Source organism: Polypterus senegalus, chromosome 8 (assembly GCF_016835505.1).
Source record: "Polypterus senegalus isolate Bchr_013 chromosome 8, ASM1683550v1, whole genome shotgun sequence".
NCBI lineage: Eukaryota > Metazoa > Chordata > Cladistia > Polypteriformes > Polypteridae > Polypterus > Polypterus senegalus.
In genome coordinates, this window is record NC_053161.1 from 160,966,913 (window position 1) to 160,985,993 (window position 19,081).

At 41.1% G+C, this 19,081-nt stretch overlaps 2 protein-coding genes across 3 annotated transcripts in view; both read right to left on the reverse strand.

The window, feature by feature from the left end:
• LOC120533295 (zona pellucida sperm-binding protein 3-like) overlaps positions 1 to 19,081 on the reverse strand; it is a 215,011-nt gene that overhangs the window by 92,547 nt on the left and 103,383 nt on the right. The window lies entirely within an intron of this gene.
• Positions 18,678 to 19,081, reverse strand: part of LOC120533292 (zona pellucida sperm-binding protein 3-like) — a 50,802-nt gene continuing 50,398 nt past the window's right edge. For both annotated transcript variants that reach the window (XM_039760120.1, XM_039760121.1), the window contains exons 8-9: positions 18,915 to 19,037; positions 18,678 to 18,808 (exon numbers count right to left, since the gene is read on the reverse strand). In XM_039760120.1, coding sequence (XP_039616054.1) covers positions 18,690 to 18,808; positions 18,915 to 19,037 — 242 coding nt within the window. In that variant the 3' untranslated portion in view covers positions 18,678 to 18,689. The remainder of the gene's footprint in view (positions 18,809 to 18,914; positions 19,038 to 19,081) is intronic.

Sequence of the window (19,081 nt, forward strand, 5' to 3'; positions counted from 1 at the left end):
TTATAAACCATAAGCAGAATTTTAAAGTCAATTCTGAATGACACAGGTAACCAGTGTAGTGACATCAAAACTGGAGAAATGTGCTCGGATTTTCTTTTCCTAGTTAGGATTCTAGCAGCTGCATTCTGCACTCGATGCAAGTGATTTATGTCTTTTTTGGGTAGTCCTGAGAGGAGTGCGTTACAGTAATCTAGTCGACTGAAAACAAAAGCGTGAATTAATTTCTCAGCATCTTTCAATGATATAAGAGGTCTAAATTTTGATATGTTTCTTAAGTGAAAAAATGCTGTCCTAGTGGTCTGATGAATATGTGATTTAAAATTCAGGTTACAGTCAACAGTTACCCCTAAGTTTTTTACGTCCGTCTTGACTTTTAATCCTAATGCATCAAGTTTATTTCTGATAACCTCATTGAATCCATTATTGCCAATCACTAAAATTTCAGTTTTCTCTTTATTTAGTTTGAGAAAATTACTATTCATCCATTCAGAAATACCAGTAAGACATTGTGTTAGTGAATCGAGAGAGTCGGAGTCATCAGGTGCTATTGATAAGTACAGCTGTGTGTCATCAGCATAGCTGTGGTAGCTCACGTTGTAACCTGAGATAATCTGACCTAACGGAAGCATGTAGATTGAGAAGAACAGCGGACCCAGGATAGAGCCTTGTGGAACACCATATCGGATATCATGTGTCTTCGAGTTGTAATTACCACAACTCACAAAGAATTTTCTCCCTGCCAGGTAGGATTCAAACCAATTTAAGACACTGCCAGAGAGGCCCACCCATTGACTAAGGCGATTTCTAAGAATATTGTGATCAATGGTGTCAAATGCACTCAGATCTAAGAGGATGAGAACAGATAAATGGCCTCTGTCTGCATTTACCCGCAAGTCATTTACTACTTTAACGAGTGCAGTTTCTGTGCTGTGATTTGTTCTAAAACCCGACTGAAATTTATCAAGAATAGCATGTTTATTGAGGTGGTCATTTAACTGCATAATGACTGCCTTCTCTAGAACTTTACTTAAGAAAGGCAGGTTAGAGATGGGTCTAAAATTTTCAAGAGCCGAGGGGTCAAGATTATATTTCTTGAGCAGGGTTTTAATTACAGCAGTCTTAAGACAGTCTGGGAAGACCCCCGTATTTAATGACGAATTTACTATGTCAAGAATATTATCAATTAGCACGCCTGATACTTCCTTGAAAAACCTTGTTGGTATTGGGTCAAGGATGCAGGTGGAGGGTTTCAGTTGAGAGATTATACTGTGTAATTCAGGTAAATCTATCCTGGTGAAAGAACTTAATTTTTTTATAAAGGAGTAATGGGGCTTTGGAGGTTCCGCAGTGTTGGGGAGATGTACTATGTTATTTCTAATATCATTAATGTTTTGATTGAAAAATACAGCAATGTTCTCACAGGTTTCACTGGAGGTATTCTGGAGGCATTCCTTTGAGTTACCTGGGTTTAACAGACGATCAATCATAGAAAATACGACTCTGGGATTACTAGCATTGTTTTTTATAACCTTACAGAAATAGCAGCGTCTCTCAAGATGGACTATGTTATTGTATTCTGTTATTTTAACTTTTAATATTTCGTGGTGGATAGTAAGTTTAGTCTTCCTCCATTTACACTCAGCTCTACGACATGTTCTCTTTAAATCAGACACTCTTTGGGTCTTCCATGGTATAACAATGCTAGAAGATTTTTTCACTGTCTTTTCAGGTGCAACTCTGTCAACAGCAGCTCTCACTTTAGTATTAAATCTTTCCACCTTACTATTTACATTATCCTCGCTATTATACAGTAGTTGGCATTATAAATGGACTGATTGCTTAGAATGTTTGTAAGTTTTAAAGCTGCTGATGAGTCAAAGAAGCGTTTTTTAACAATATGCTTCTCATTAATACTTTTTATCATTATTTCTATATTAAATAGTCAAAGAAAGTGGTCTGATACACCAATATCAATGACCTGTGTGAACTCTGGCCCCGGCACAGACAGACGGACAACATTTTTGCACCCAAAACACTTTTTATTCACACTATTTACACTACTATAAAAGTCACATGCACTCACGAACCCCAGTGCTGCTGGCACTGAATCCCCCAAAGTCCAGGGCCCACAGTTTCTTGTGCCTTACTGGCCGCCTCCAGTCCTTCCTCAAGCTCAGTCCTTCTGCATCCCGACTTCCACCGCTGACTGGAGGGAGGCGGCCCCTTTTATGGGGAGCCGGATGGGCTCCAGCTGCTTCCCGGCACTTAACGGTGGCCACACCCCTGTGTGGCAGAAGTGCCGGCTGCGCACCCGGAAGCCGTCCGTGTCTCCCGGTCATCCCCGGCACTTCCTGGTGTGGCGGAAGTGCCGGGCTCCCGGAATAATTAGGCCCTGGGGCGCAGCCTGGCAGTGGCCACGGGTCCCTACAGGGCTGGGCTTCCAAGCCCTGTACCCGAGGCCCCCTGCATAACCAGGACGGACGCCCCCACTCGGTCTGGAGGAGGCACTCGCCTCCTCTGGTCCTCCAAGGCGTCCCCGGCCGGGCTCCATCCCCGGCCAAAGACCACACGGGGTAAACCGGCATCGGGGCGCCGCCTGGCGGTGGCCACGGGCCCCTACAGGGTAGGGCTTCCATGCCCTCGACCCTGGCTCCCAACAGAACCAGGACGGACGCCCCCTCGCGGTCTGGAGGAGGCACAAGCCCTCCTCACGTCCTTCTGGGCGTCCTGGCCGGGCTCCAGCCCCAGCCGGGGACCACACCTGCTTTATATCAACTTTCAGTCCTTTAGTAATCACTAAGTCTAACGTATGATCTGCTTTATGTGTAGGCTGATTTACGAGCTGTCTCAAATCAAGAGTCCAGGAGGTTCATGAATTCCTTTACTTTTAGGTCACACTGATTGTCGATATGAAAATTAAAGTCGCCGACTATTAAGAGTGTGTCATAGTTTGTAATGAAAATTGACATTAAGTCAGAGAATTCCTCAAAGAAAGACGCGTTAAATTTAGGAGGTCTATACACGGATAATACTAGAACGTGAGAATCTCCATGAATAACAATGGCGAGATTTAAGGACTTAAATTTACCAAAACTAACATCTTTACACTTTAATCGGCTTGAGTAAATGTTTGCCCAGCCACACCCCTTTTTTCCCTGGCAATCTGCACGAGTAAAACTGTAATCCAAAGGCACAGATACGATTAAAACAGTCGTGCCGTCTGAGCTAAGCCACGTTTCACTTAGTGCAATAAAATCAATGTTGCTATCACTAATAAGATTGTTTATAAAAAATGACTTGTTAGTTAAAGCTGTAACATTTAATAGTGCCATATTTAATGTTTCTGAAGAGCAGAGCTGAATTCTATGCGCGTTATTGGTATTCGGAACAAAAACTACGTTATTTTTATTAGCGCCGCTCTGTGTGTATTTTTTATGTAATCTACAATCTGTTTTTATAGTTTTAATGCATTGTTGATCTAAAGTAGTAATTGCAATTAAATTATTGGTGTTTATGCCGCACTGCCTAGATTTTTACGTGCTTTAAGATTGGTTATTAGATTATTAATCTTGTACACTTTTACGGAAGACTTTGGTAAGCCATTATGTCCTAGCAAAGCAGTAGCATTACGGAAGGGGTTTACAGTAGAAATAAACAGTCAAGACAGATGAATTACCTTAGCGATGTTTTTGGAGAGGACCCGGGCGCCAAATCTATTTGAATGCAGTCCATCCCGCTTGAAGAAATGCGGCCTTTCCCAAAAGAGGTCCCAATTGTCAATAAACCCGATATCTTGAGTCTCGCAGAAGCCTCTCAGCCAGTTGTTTAGACCCAGCAGATGACTGTAGTATTCATCTGATTGTCTGATGAGAGGTAGTGGACCCGAGATGAAGATTTTTGTCGATGGGGTCCTCTCCTTCGTGTCTTTAATTAATGCTGCAAAGTCAGCCTTGAGAACCTCCGACTGTTGGTGCCTTATGTCGTTTAGGCCAGCGTGTAAAATAATGGATCCAACTGCCCTCTTGTGCTTCTCGTAGATGGTCGGTGCCTGTCTCATCACATCTCGGACTCGAGCACCGGGAAAACAATAAACAAAAGATTTTCTATTAGGACATGTGATATTGAGGTTTCGTACAATCGCATCACCTACCACGATTACATCACCCGGGGTTGAAGGCAAACTGGGGACGCGGAGAGGGTCGAACCGGTTCTGGATTGAGATGCTCACCTGTGCCGATGGAGGTGTTCTAGCCTTGACCCCCCGCTTGCATAGCTGAAACACGCCGAGGTCTTCATCTGCGTTGTTGTCGCTCCTATGAGGCGCGGGGGTGAAGCTTACTTGCCCTTGGAATTGAGCGGCACAAGGTGGGGTTGATGTTACGTCGACTTCAGATGTCGAGGATGGATTATCCAGCAGCCGAGCCTTCAGATCTCTAAGGTACCTTCGTCTGGACAGGAGTTTCTGAATCTGTTTGTCGAGTGCCTGGAGTTCTTCGACGACGACGGCAACACGATTCATCTCACTGTTTCTGCTTTCATTGTCTGCTTCTACTTCCGCTTCCGCTTCGTGACCTAGGAAAGAAAGAGAGACAACCTACATGTCTGATCAACAAATAACACCACTAAAACTTACGTTTTACTTATTTGGCACCTTAATCCAAGGTGACATACAACATTTGAGATTCGATTGGTTGCATTTCTTTTGTTTTTTTACAATTGGAGCACTGGCAGGTGGTCTCACAGTGGTGTCAGTAGTGGGATTTGAGACCACAACCTCAGAGTTTGAATTCAAAAGCCTTTACCGCTACACCACACTGCCTATTTGGTAGCTCTGTCACTGTCTGTGATCAATTAAAATAGCACCTTGGGTTACACGGTTTTGACAGCATGTGGTGTACAAGTGACGAGAGGTTCTGTTTAAGATCTGTCTCCCATCTGGGAGGGCATGACCTGGTAAGCTGTATGTACTGTTGGTCTCCATATTGTAAGAATTCTAGAGAACAGCAGTTAGACTGAGTCAAGGCTGGTGGGCGATGAACTAGATGGAACTACTGAAGCAGTCAACTCACATGTGTGTTTAGTACTTTTTGGTGCAGTCCTGATTTCTATTCTGCTTTGTTCACAGACAACAAAATGGAGTTTCTCATATCCAGTATGGAGAAGGTGTGCCCAGGTGTATCAAAACCTCTTAATATGGGATATAAATGTGAAGAGGGGGTCTCAAAAGAGATGCATGATGATGAGTATGAGAAGAATCTCTCACTACACAGGGACATCCTTTACAGGCATACAATGGAGAAAAAAAAAGTGTGGACATTAAGACAGAGGAATGTGAGTGGGAGCCTGCACAACTTAAGCAGGAAAATGTCCACATTAAAGAGGAGGAGTGTGAAAGAGAGCTAACAGACATTAAAGAGGCAGAGTGTCACAGCGCTGACATGCAGACAAAGGAGACAGTAACCCCAATAAAGACAGAAGACTTTAAATCAGAGTCTGGCACAACATCATGCTGTCTAAACATAGAAGAAAGTGGAATAGGCTTTACAGCAACTGGTCACTGTTCTCTACAGCATTGTCCTGAGTTGAAGATGAAGTCCGAATATTTGGAATCTGACATGAATAGAACTGCAAAAGCACCTAGTTCAAGTGATTCAAAAGAAGGTAGGTGCTAAGATTATATATATATATATATATATATACACATCCATTTTCAAACCCGCTGAATCCGAATACAGGGTCACGGGGGTCTGCTGGAGCCAATCCCAGCCAACACAGGGCACAAGGCAGGAACCAATCCTGGGCAGGGTGCCAACCCACCGCAGGACACACAAACACACCCACACACCAAGCACACACTAGGGCCAATTTAGAATCGCCAATCCACCTAACCTGCATGTCTTTGGATTGTGGGAGGAAACCGCGCCGGAGAAACCCACGCAGACACGGGGAGAACATGCAAACTCCACGCAGGGAGGAACTGGGAAGCGAACCTGGGTCTCCTAACTGCGAGGCAGCAGCGCTACCACTGCGCCACCCCATATATATACATATACATATATACATATACATATACATATATATATATATATATATATATATATATATATATATATATATATATATATATACACACACACATATATATATATACATACATACATATACACATATACATATACACATATATATATATACATATACATATACACATATATATATATACATACATATACATACACATATACATATATATATATACATATATATATATATATATATATATATATACACACACATACATACATACATACATATATTCATATATATATTCATGTGAAACAGTTTGCACAATTGTAGCTAGAAATCAAGAAAGGAAGAAAATTAGTCACATATCTTAAAATGTTTCACCAACTTATCATGTGTCCTCACCCAATGAAAAAAGATTAGACATACAGGAATCAAAGGCAATATATAGCAAATTGGGGTAATAAAGTGGAGTATGGAGGATGTTGGCCATAAACTCTTTTTTCTTTTATTTAGTTGTTCTTTTTAAGCCTGCATATGCTGGTTTCAGGTCATATGTATGGGTGTGTGTTTTGTGGACCACCAGGGTGCTCCAGCCGCCCCAACTCTGACACAGTCAGGCAGAGACATGAGTTCCACCACAGCAAACACTTTATTTCTAGGGGGAAATGCTTTTGTCTCATGTCCCCAGCAACAACACAGTGCTAACATAGACACAAAGCACAGTTCTCCATCTTCCTCTTTTCTTTCTGCCTCTCTCTCTCCCTCTTAACCCTTCTGTTTCTGCACTTTCTTGCAAGCTTTATCCACCTCCTCCAAACTGTGGCTTTTGGAATAGTGGTGGCTGGCCCCCTTTTTAGGGCACCTGAAAGTGCTTCAGGTATTCAATAACCTTCTTCCGGCTGCACATTTAGGTGTGACGGAGGTGCTGCACCAAAGGGCTCAGCAATTGTCCAGGCTGTGGCCACAGCAGGGCTGAGCTTCCATGTTGCAAACGCGTGGCACCATGGCTAGTGAGGGTGACTGCCCTCTGTGATCCCAGCTGGGTAAGAGGCTCAGTGTCCATCACTATATATGTTTTAATTTGTCTCTCATTTTGAATCTGACCATCATCATTGTCTTTTTGTGAGTATTCTCCTCTTCCCCTTCCTGTGGGCATGCTGTTCAACACACGAAGAGAGTACATAAAACCATTTGTTTCTGTGCATGCTTAAGTAACTGGAATTGTGATTAAACATAGTAATGAAGGTGGCTCAAGATTTTAATTCTCTTTCTTTATTTATTTATTTTTTTTTTTGGCTGTCTTTCCTATAATCAGTGCATTCCAAGTTCAGTTGATTAAAGCACTGGGGTTAAATAAATGTGATCAGTTTAGGTTATTTCAACATTCATACGCTGCTCTACACAAAATGATTGCCTCTTGTTAGATCAGCTTTGATACTTTTTAAATTCAGTTTTTTTTTTTTATACCTTTATTAATTTCTGCAGAAGTTGAAGACAGTGGCAGTTTCTCCTTAACTCCATCAGTGCAGATGTCCCTTCAGTGCAGATTAAAAAATACAGCAGATGATGAAAATTTGAAGAAATCAACATCTGGACAAGGTAGTTTGATGCCAGATTCATTGCAGGATAGTTCCTGGCCTGGTGGGAAACTGAAGAGGACAGATAACATCAACACTCAAGTACAAGTACACATGATAAATTCATCAAATGTGTTAGTCTCTCAAGAGCAGAGGAAAAGTTTTAAAGGCAAAGCTGAAATCAAAGACAAATGGAGTAATACAAGACAGAAGCCGTATTGTTGTTCAGAATGTGGTAAACAGTTTTCCACCAATAGTTTTCTGCAGAGACACACAAAATCTCACACTGGAGAGAAGGAATACTGCTGTTCTGAATGTAACAAGTGTTTCATGACTAAGAGTAATCTTCATATTCACAGAAGAATTCACACTGGAGAGAAGCCGTATGAATGTTCTGAATGTGGCAAACGTTTCTCACGCAGTTACAGCCTTCAGAAACACACAAGGATTCACACTGGAGAGAAGCCATATTGTTGTTCTGAATGCGGCAAGCTATTCTCAGATAGGAGTAGTCTTCTGGTACACAGAAGACTACACACTGGAGAAAAACCATTTTGCTGTTCCGAATGTGACAAGCAATTCTACAGCAGAGGCAGTCTTAAGAGTCACTCAAGAATTCATACTGGAGAGAAGCCATATTACTGTTCTGAATGTGGCAAACAATTTGCACACAATTGCCATCTTCAGAAACAAACAAATTCACACTGGGGAAAAACAATATTATTGTTCTGAGTGTGGCAAGCTATTCCCAGATTTGCGTAGTCTTCTGGTGCACAGAAGAATTCACACCCAATAAAAAACCATATTGCTGTTCTGAATGTGACAAGCAGTTTTACAGCAGCAGCAGTCTTAAGATTCACTTAAGAATTCATACTGGAGAGAAGCCATATGATTGTTCTGAATGTGGCAAGCGATTCTCACTCAAAAGCAAACTTCAGAATCATACAAAACTTCACACTGGGGAAAAACCATATCATTGTTCTGAATGTGACAAGCAGTTCTCCTGGAGAAGCAATCTTCTTTCTCACTTAAGGATTCACACTGGAGACAAGACATATTTCTGTTCCGAGTGTGGCAAACATTTCAATTACAGGAGCTGTCTTCAGGTCCATGCACGAATTCACACTAGAGGGAAACCATATTGCTGTTCTGAATGTGGAAAACAATTCTCACACCGTAACAGTCTTCAGAAACATACAAAATTTCACACTGGGGAAAAGCCATATTGTTGTTCTGAATGTGGAAGCGATTCACAGATAGAAGCCTTCTTAAGGATCACTTGAGAAGTCACACTGGAGAGAAGCCATATTACTGTATTGACTGTAACAAACGATTCTCAACAAATAGTAGTCTTTATAAACATAAAAAAATCCACACTGGAGAGAAGCCCTTTTGTTGTTCTGTGTGGGAAATGTTTCTTGCATAACAGCCAACTTCAGAGCCACACAAAAGTTCACAGTAGGGAGAAGCCATATCGTTGTTCTGAATGCGGGGAACAGTTTTCATACAGTAGCGGTCTTCAGAAACATTCAAGAATTCACACTAGGAAGAAACCAAAAAAAAAAAAAAAGAGTACGCTGGAAGGAAGAGGAAGGTAGGAGGAGGAAAATTACTTTAACAGTATGAAGAGGATTCAAGGAAGAAATTCATATTTGGCTCCCCATATCCAAGAACAAAAAAGTTCCACTCCCACCACTGCAAGGTTATTATAGCTAATGAAAACTAAAATCAAAATTGACTCCATTAATAAAAAATAAAAAAAAACTACAGTAAAATTAACAAAACTGAAATGAAAATCTAAAACTAAACAAAACTATTAAAAAACCGGGAAAGACACACTGAAATGAAAAGGTAACTTATTAAAAATATTTTTAGTGTTCGTCACAACCGGACTTACAACAGGGCTAACCTGGGATGCAGGTGTCCCGAAATTAATCAAAATATATCAATTAGAATTTTTTTATGTACATTTTCCTGTCATTAGTCTTTAACCCTTGTAACTTTTAACTCTAAAACAGAAGGTCTTCCACCATGAGCTGCACGCATATATTCATCCAGTGAATTGCAGCTGGTGACTGAGGGCTGTTGTTGACACAGCATTTGCGGTAACAGAGCAAACTGAATACAGGAGTGTAAAGTGTGTGAAGAAGAAAGTGATTTTCTGTGTGATAACACTGACAGTTGTTCATGAGCTGAGAGTCATAGCATGATAGGTTCTGGTTCAAGTGTTAGTGAAGCATACCAAGGTGATGGTTTTGCTTTGAATGTGTTCAGTAGCTTTCATTCACTGGATCCCCGGGACTCAAGAGAGAAGTATTAGATACAGATAATCCCTCACAGAATTTCAGTCTGTTCATAATGACAGCATGTTAGCTGTAATTCTGACTGAGCCCCAGATATGGTACAGTACGTACAGATCAACTATTAAACAGCAGCACACACTAAGCCAAATTCAAGGCTGTATGAGTCTAATGTCCGTTATGATGAGTTGCCGCATTTCTTTGTGCTTCTTGTATATCAAGATGTAATTTAAACATCTAAATGACAGTACAAACAGTTCTACAAGGAGCACTTGATGGACTGATTGACTGTGTTTAAAGTTCTTGGGAAAAAACTGTTTCTGAACCGCGAGGTCCGTACAGGAAAGGCTTTGAAACGTTTTGCCGTGGCTGAGGCAGCATGTGCTTGATGCTGTATCCCGATAATTCTCTTTCCGATCAGCTGCTGCTGTGATTCACACTCAGATACAGTGATATAAATACTCCGAGTGGTGCAGTGAGAGTAATATGGAAGAAGATGATCCGCTGTGGCAACTCCTAACGGGAGGAGCTGAAAGAAGAAGAAGAAGGTGCAGTGAGAGTAACAATGCTAAAGTAGCTATTGCATTTAGAATAGTTTGACCATTCTGTGGACCATTATATTGTTACAAGTTAATTATAATCAGATGCATTACACTAATAAACAATATGTGGTTAGTTTCAGTGTATTTATAAAGCCACGTCAGGATTGTGCATCTAAGAAAGAAAGATAAATCACACAGGAACAGTAGCACTGCTTTGACGCTGGGTGCCACCAGTCTGTAAAACCGAGCGGAGAACTTGCGTACGACAGGGTATGAGGTACCGTGGAAAAGTGCGTGGCTTTACGCCATGTGTAGGTTTTATACATCTCCTTTTCCGACTTAGGCCGCCTGATGATGCTCCACCACCTTTGATGAGAGTGTCCATGTTAAGGAAGCTCTGTTTGCAGACCTGCTGGGCATTTTCCGGGAGGGCATTAAATGTCTCGCAGGCCAGTTGCTCGATCACTTGCTGGGCTGCGTTAACGTCCAGCCTTAGCCGGCATCCTCTTTCCCCAGACCTCAAAAGCCTGAGACCTTATCAGTCTGGATCAAATTGCCACTCTTGCCAGTCTCTCGCCTGATGCGCTGCCGAAATGCCAAAGCACTTATATACCTCTGACTTCAGGGTGAGGAAATCAATGGCCTGCTCTTTGGAGAGGTCTTAGTAAGACCTTTGCACCTCCCCTTCAGATAGGGTGCCAGGCGGTACGCCGACTCCGACCTTGGCCAAGCATTGCACTTCGCAGTGCACTCGTGTTTTATCTTGTAAGAGTAATATATATATTGCTCTACTTTCCCCTATTGTATTATTAATATCTAGCCTTAGAATGCCTAATCTCACAGATGTACCACTGTATATAACTTATCCCCACCTTCCCATATATATATATATATATATATATATATATATATATATATATATATATCCTCAGGCAATTAGATGTAGTAAAAAGACAAGCAGGAGTTAAGTTACACATAAAATAATGTATTACTGATAATATTCATAAATAATAACAAAATGCAAAGTACATTTGAATATTGGCAACCATACAACCTGATAAAATGGTGATGTGTAACTCAGGTGGCACACAGACTTGTAGTTACTTAAAATGTCTCTAAGTTAAGGCATCATTGGTGCTCAGCTTTCTTCAGAACAGGCCTCAAGCCTGTCTCAATATGGCTGAAGCTGTGCTCTTCATTGTGCTGTTCTTGTCAGTTCATGGTGTGATGGTCTTCATCAGTTGTTAACAAGAGAAAGATACTTCTACATTATCACAGGTTAGCAAGAGAGATGCTTCTTTTCAGATGTTAGTAAGAGAGAGAATGTAAGGTTAAGCACGTACATTTATAGATGTTCTTTCCAACCCCTACAGCCAATAGGACATCATGGTACTTAACACTAGAATTACCAGAGCTTACGAAAAAACACATAGATCCATCCCACCTTAAATCGCTTCTTAAAACCATTCTCACCTCTCCGTCAGCCTCCTTTGTCCTGTAAATGTGCCGATAAAAACAAACTGCAAGCAGCCGGCTATTCCATCCCCCCACCGACTTAGAATGTGCACGAACTTCTCTCAGCTCATGCCTCGATTATCTGGGAGTGAAGTGGAGTTTTAGAGTGAAATAGATTGTTATTTGGAACACACGCATTTCATGTGTGTTCCATTTCTACAGTAATCTGTGTAAACACATTGTTAAAACAGAAACTTTTTCATATTTTAGTAATAAATGTTACAAAATGTAGACATAAACTATAAAATGTGTGAAGCCTGAAGGCAAAAAATCAAATAAACATTTTCATAAATGGAGCGCAGCAGACTTGCTGTACCTCAAGAGACCGGAGTTCGATTCCCTGCTGGGGAGAAAATTTATTTATTTTTAACCTTCCTGAACTCCCTGTCTATCTATATAGTAATAACAGTAATTTTATTATTATATAGTAGCTTTCCTCTCTGCCTGTCATATAGTGCCTTTCCTTCCTATCTATATATCTATCCCCTTAGCTGTTTTTTTATATATCTATTATACAGTGCCTTCCCTGTTTATTTATATATCTAGTGCCTTCTCTGCCTGTCTGATTGCATATAGCGCTGAACTCACTGCTCTGTACTATTCTGTCCTCTGCATGTCCTGGAGTACAAAAGAAACAGCACCATACAGCAACATGTGCGAACTGGCAAGATCGGGGTAAAAAACATGTGGTCACTGATTACAAACAGCAAGATGAATGAAAAAGACAATATATGTAAAAACATCATCGCACTAATGCAATATTATTTGAAAACGAACAGCGTCAGATCGGGTTTGAATATGCGCCCGATCTGACACTGTTCGTTTTCAAATAATATTGCATGTACTGTGTGTTGAAACTGCTGCACTGAAAAAGCTGACGCCTTCTGTAACAGCATCAGTGTGTATTCAAACCCGATCTGACGCTGTTCATTTTCAAGTAATATTGCATCTACTGTACTATTAGAATAAAAATACAAATTTGATTTCAGTCAGTCTGTAAGAGCCAGTGTAAATGCATGATAATTGTAAAGGTTAGCTTTTTTTTTTTTAATTCAGTTCCATTCTCTCAGTCGCGTTCACAATATCACCCCCAATCTGACAATGCTGTTTTCACATAAAGACGCGCTATAGCTCAAATGTGATTTATTTGGAGATGCGCTATAGCTCAAATGTGATTTATTTGGAAACGCGCTATAGCTCAAATGTGATTTATATAGGGAAGAAAGTACAGTGTCAGGTGCTCATTCAGTGTAATAGGAACCATAGCACAGAAAGGTGTGTACACTGCAACAAGTACACATGCCGTAAATGTATGAAGGGTTTGTGGGAATTGTTAATATTTGAATGTGATGATTTTATATAGCACAGATCGGAAATCAGCATGTTCTTAACATTGCACCATGCAAGCTGTCGTATCAACCGCCTACTGTAACTTGCTTTATTTTTTCTTCACTTATAGTCTCGAATAAAAGTGCACTTGTTTTGTTATACTTGTACACCAACATATGTTCTTGTGTTTGAGCGACACGAGCATGCTCAAAAAATAGACGTGTAATGCCACGAAAAGTGCACGTAGGCACTTCAGTTCGCAAGCACTAGTATGAGAATGTAGTCACAAGTACGCTGCAGAGCTATAGCGCATCTTTATGTGAAAACAGCAGTGTCAGTTATTGGATTTTGGGGTAGGGAAGGATCCTGAACACGACAAAGAATGAAAAGTGAATAAAAAAAAAAACTAACCTACTACTGTAGTATCATAAATTACACTGGCTGCTACACACTGAAATCAAATATATGTTTTTATTCTAAAATAGTAAGAATAAGAACAGTTTACTTCTCAAAACAGAGTGGTGCAGGATTGAACTCATGACATTCTGATTACTAGTCAGCAGCTGATACCATTACGCTACTGTGGCAATTGTAGTAAATGTGTGTCAATGTGGCATGCTAAGGCGGCTTTTTTTCTGCAGTTATATTTTTGAATAAAATTATACTTGTTCTGTTATATCTGTACCTTTTGTGAAAGTGTTTCTTTGATATTTGGACTTCAGGCTTCATACATTATATAGTTTATGCCTACATTTACTACTACAATATGAAAAATGATTCTGTTTTAAAAATGTGTTTACATGGATTACTGTAGAAACGGAACACACGTGAAATGCGTGTATTCCAAATAATGATCTATTATTTCCACTCTAAAACTCCACTACACTCCCAGATAATCAATCAAGCCATGAGCTGAGAGAAGTTTATGCACCTCCTAAGTCGGCGGGGGATGGAATAGTCGGCTACATGGAGCTTTTCTTTATCAGCACATTTAAAGGACAAAGGACGCTGGCGGAGAGGTGAGAACGGTTTTAAGAAGCAATTTGAGGTGGGACGGATCTACGAGTTTTTTCGTAGGCTCTGGTAATTCTAGTGTTAAAGGCCTCTGAGACAAGCCAATTCCAAACAGCCATACCTCAGAGCAATGGGGGAAACAGACCATCTTAACACCTGCCCCCAAACCATATGTTAAACATCCTGGCTTCCTTGCAGGGCTGTTGAAAGACTTTAGCAGAGAAATACTTGCCAAACTGGTTTAAGACACATCCCCCCCAAATCCTGTCGTAAAATTACAAAAATACTTTGTCGTAAACAGGGGGGGCAAACACAAATGCCTCTCAGCAAGATAACACTAAATTACATTGCTTTGCCTAAATTATAAAGACCTACAAAACATTTATCAAGTTATATGCAAAATCTTTCATCACAACTGCTCGAAAATACGTTTCCATGTCATCCATCCCCTTAAGACACGGGTGTCGAACTCCAGTCCTGGAGGGCCGCAGTGGCTGCAGGTTTTCATTTTAACCATCTTCTTAATTAGTGACCAGATTTTTCTGCTAATTAACTTTTTGCTTTAGTCTTAACTTGATTCAGACCCCTTAGTTGTCTCTTTTTCCTTAATTAGCAGCCAAACAGTAATGACACACGAAAGCCGCTGCCACAGGACCAGCTCCACCTGCGCCCATTGCACAATATCTGAAAAAAATGAAAGGTGAAGGTCTCTGTAAGGCTGAACTCTCAGTTCACCAAAGGATGTTGACAGTGTTCTTAAAAAAAAAAAACAGAAAATCAACAGTTTGGGAAATGTCTGCTGTGGCAGATAGAGAGCAGCAACAAGTCATTGAATTAAATAACAGGTTTGATTAACAGCAAGAATCAGCTTCTCCTTAAGAGATTGATTGGAGTGAAATTGGTGGCAGTTTGCAGCCCCGATTTAGCTGGTCAGCTGTTGGCTCATTTCACGTCTCATTTCTGTTTAGCTGCCATTTAAGGAATAAACAAATCAATTCAAAGGACCGAATCCTTAAAAACAGGGCTATTAAAATAAAAAGAAAAGACATGAATTAGCAGTGAAAACTGGTCATTGTTTAGGAAAAAGGGTTAGAATGAAAACCTGCAGCTACTGAGGCCCACAAGGCCTGGAGTTCGACACCCCTGCCCTAAGATAACTGAGGGGACAGAGACTGAGCAGTCTCCAACCCTACCACCGTGGCCGCCCATGCCTCTTATTCCGCCAGCTGGGTCCTGGTTTCTCTCAGCTGTGTTTTGACCACAGACCAGTTAGTGATTGATCTATACTGTACACCAGGGGTGCCCAAGACGTTGATCGCAATTGACTGGTAGATCACAAATGTAGTGCAGGTAGATCGCGTTGCATTCAAAAAAGGTTTTTTTTAAACGTTAGTCTATCATATATCCTTCCTATGGTATTTGCCACTTGATTGACATACAGGGCAGCCGGTCTGAGATCTCTTTTCCTCTAACACACTGGTGATCCCACACGCACGATCAAATGCACGAGCTACTGCAAAACTCTGGCTAAGTGATCTAGTTAGCCTTCCAATTTATATTGACTAAAAAAAGGATTTAAAAAAAAAATTGTTTGGGGAGGGTATGGGCTGGATGTGGAATTGGAAGAGGATTTTTTTTCTCACAATGTCACAATCGAAGTGCGTTTGTCTGATTTGTCCATCTATCATTGCTATTCCAATGAAGTAAAACGTGGAAAGGCACTTTTGAACTGTTCATGAAAACTCAGAAACTGACTTCCTTCCGAAAAGCGATCCGAGAAAGGAGAGGGAATTCAAAATCTCAGTTAATCGGACAGCTGTCATTTTGCACTCAGGTGGATTCAAAAGCAAAGGCAGACAAACTGAAGCATCGTTCCGGGTGAGTCACTCGATCAATAAGCACAAGAAGTCCATCAAAGATGGAGAGATGATAAGAGGCCTTTGTTGAGACAGATGGCTAGGGAGAAATTCCTGCTGAGATTTCAAGACCCCTGGCCGGAGAAAAAGGAGTTTCTCCTCGTCATTAAGCATACAGAATACAAGCAACTTAATAACGATCAATGACCGCTAGACTTAGCATTTTTTTTCCTGATCTGACCAACATGTTGAAGGAGTTTAATTTACAGCTGCAAGGAAGAGAGAAAACCATGGTCAATATGATTAGCTCAGTTAATGCTTTCAAACAAAAAATGCAACATCTGTCCTCAAAGCTGCAGCGCCTTGATTTGGGGAACATCCAAAACCTCACGTCAGAGCTGGAGATGCAATGGAAGGCGTGTGCGCAATGTGACAGCATACGCTACATTGAAAACTCGAATGAAAACTGCCTGTCAGACTTTGACAGACGGTTTCAAGACTCAGCTTTACTTGAGCCAATTACTACATTTAAGTGCTATCCATTTAGGGAAGATCTTGAGGACGATTCATTTGCATCAGAAATTGCAACACTGTTTCAACAAAAAATCTTGTACAGTTGAGGAAGAGATTGACACTACAGGATGACATTCAGCTGAAGTCTGGGGCTCATGGATAGTTTTGGAACTAAGAGGAAAAGTACCCAAACATGAGAAACTGTGCAACCTCCTTGACTGCATTATTTGGCTGTATTTTTGCAAGTCAGCCTTTTCCCTCATGATTATTAAATCCAAATCCTGTAGTGACCATAAATGTATTGAATGGTTATTGTGCTGTAAAGGTACAACATAATTTATAAAGTACACTTGATATATATATAATTTTTAATGTAGGTAGATCATTTCAACCTGGTCATTTTAAAAGTAGCTCACAAGCCAAAAATGTGTGGGCACCCCTGCAGATCACCCATTACCCTTCTTATGCATTGCACCAGTTGTGCCTGCATTATCTTGTATATAAATGTCTGTGTAGGGGAAGACTGTCCAGCCTGGATGTGAGAGGCTACAGCATGAAGCTCAAAGAAAATGACTGTCGCCAAAGTGAAACCACTGGCGCTAATACATGAGACAAGTACATTGGCAAAAATGAAACCTCCGAGGAGACAAACTCGCTTAACTGCTAATACACAAGCAAGGAGAGCACAGTGGCACAATGAAACCACCAAGAGAACCTTGTGTAGCCACTACTGCAATTGAAGTGCCAGAAACCATGGTTTCTAGGAGCCTGGGCTTTTACAGCTGGTTTAACAAAGGCCCTGTGCAAACTGCCAGAGAAACTGAAGACCGCCTTGGCTGAATACTTCTGGGATCAACTGGATTATGACATACTGGCACCCTCAATAGTAACCAATTCCAGATTTTTTGCCTTAATGACAAGAATCTAACAGTCTTATCACACTGTAGACATGCATACTGCAAGTTAAATTAAGCCATACAAAGGGAATAGTGTTCATTTACTGTATTAAGGGGTCTGAGACCACAGTTGCATTCATCATTCTGGGTCATCTGCTGGTCTTTAAAATTCAACATTGTTACAATCCGAGCACATCTACATACAATACCAAGAGAGCACACTTAAAGCGACAGCAAGTGTAAAATTCCCCTAAAAATTAAGGTAGCAGGCTACTGTGGTTCTCCCCCCCAAAAACAAAGTTAATTTGATTCTGGGCGAAATCAAAACCTGTTGCCACAGTGAGGCCTCAGACTAAAAGTTGGGTGTGGAAGGACCACAAGTCAAAGTTATACCATTTCTCTGGTGCAACACTGTTTGGCCATTAGAGAACATCTTAATCCCCTTCCCAGTGTTAATCCATTTTTGGGGGGGATTAAGACATTCACAGCAATGCCACTTTCTCCAATCTGAGGAGGATCATTAACACCTCCTGGTACAATCTTGTCAAACGTAAGCCTTTTACTCCATAGAGTCCTGGTGCTTTCCATTTTGCTATAGAGGTTGGAAGATATGGATGCTAGTGACCCAAGATGACAACTGGACTCCTTCAGTGCCATGTCAATTCAGAGAGTCCTTTTGGCACCACTGCTTTGGACTTTGCCTCCTTTGGGACAATGGGCAACTTTTGTGCCGTAACTGTCGTTTACCTCAATGCAGGTAATGCGTCAAATACTAAGGGTGACCTGACTCACAGGACAACATTACCAGCTGGAGCAGGCCAAGAGGTTGCTAATGTAGCACTTGGACATTTCTAGAGGGTGGAACTAGACCACATCCACTTTGGGTTGCCACAGGAGATCCTCAAGTAGGTTTGTTGTGTGGCATTCTGTACCAGTGCAGGGTCCACCACCTAAGCCAAAAATACGCAAACCAAGTCTAAACCTCCGACATTAGATCATGTGATACAGACCAGTCAGTCCCCTCCATCTAGAATGGGATTCAGCAAGATTATGCAACAGGTATAGATGCAAAAAAAAAAACACACACGATACAGTGGACAATGATTTAAAGCATTACAATTTATTGCTTGGTATTAGCAGTTCCATTTGCTTTTCTGTAGACTAAGAATAGTACAGCCACACAGGAGACAGCCAGGACACCCACAACAGCTCCAAGGATGGAAGCTTGGAATTGGGATCCTGCATGCAGAAAAGCAAAGATTAGGAATGAAGAAACTTTAAACCCACTTCAACTCATGCCCTGTCACATTTGTCAATGTATGCTATACTCCTTAATCCAAGTTACCTGGAGAGGCTTTATCTTGCTGGCCAGACAGGGCCTGCGATAAAGACAAAGGAGAGACCTGCTCCAGAAAAACAGGGCCCACAGAAATGGTCTTGTCCCATCCAGCTGGTGCACTCCATTCACCTGGAGAACAATTGCAGTTTGTGTATCCAAGGCTGGACACTGCA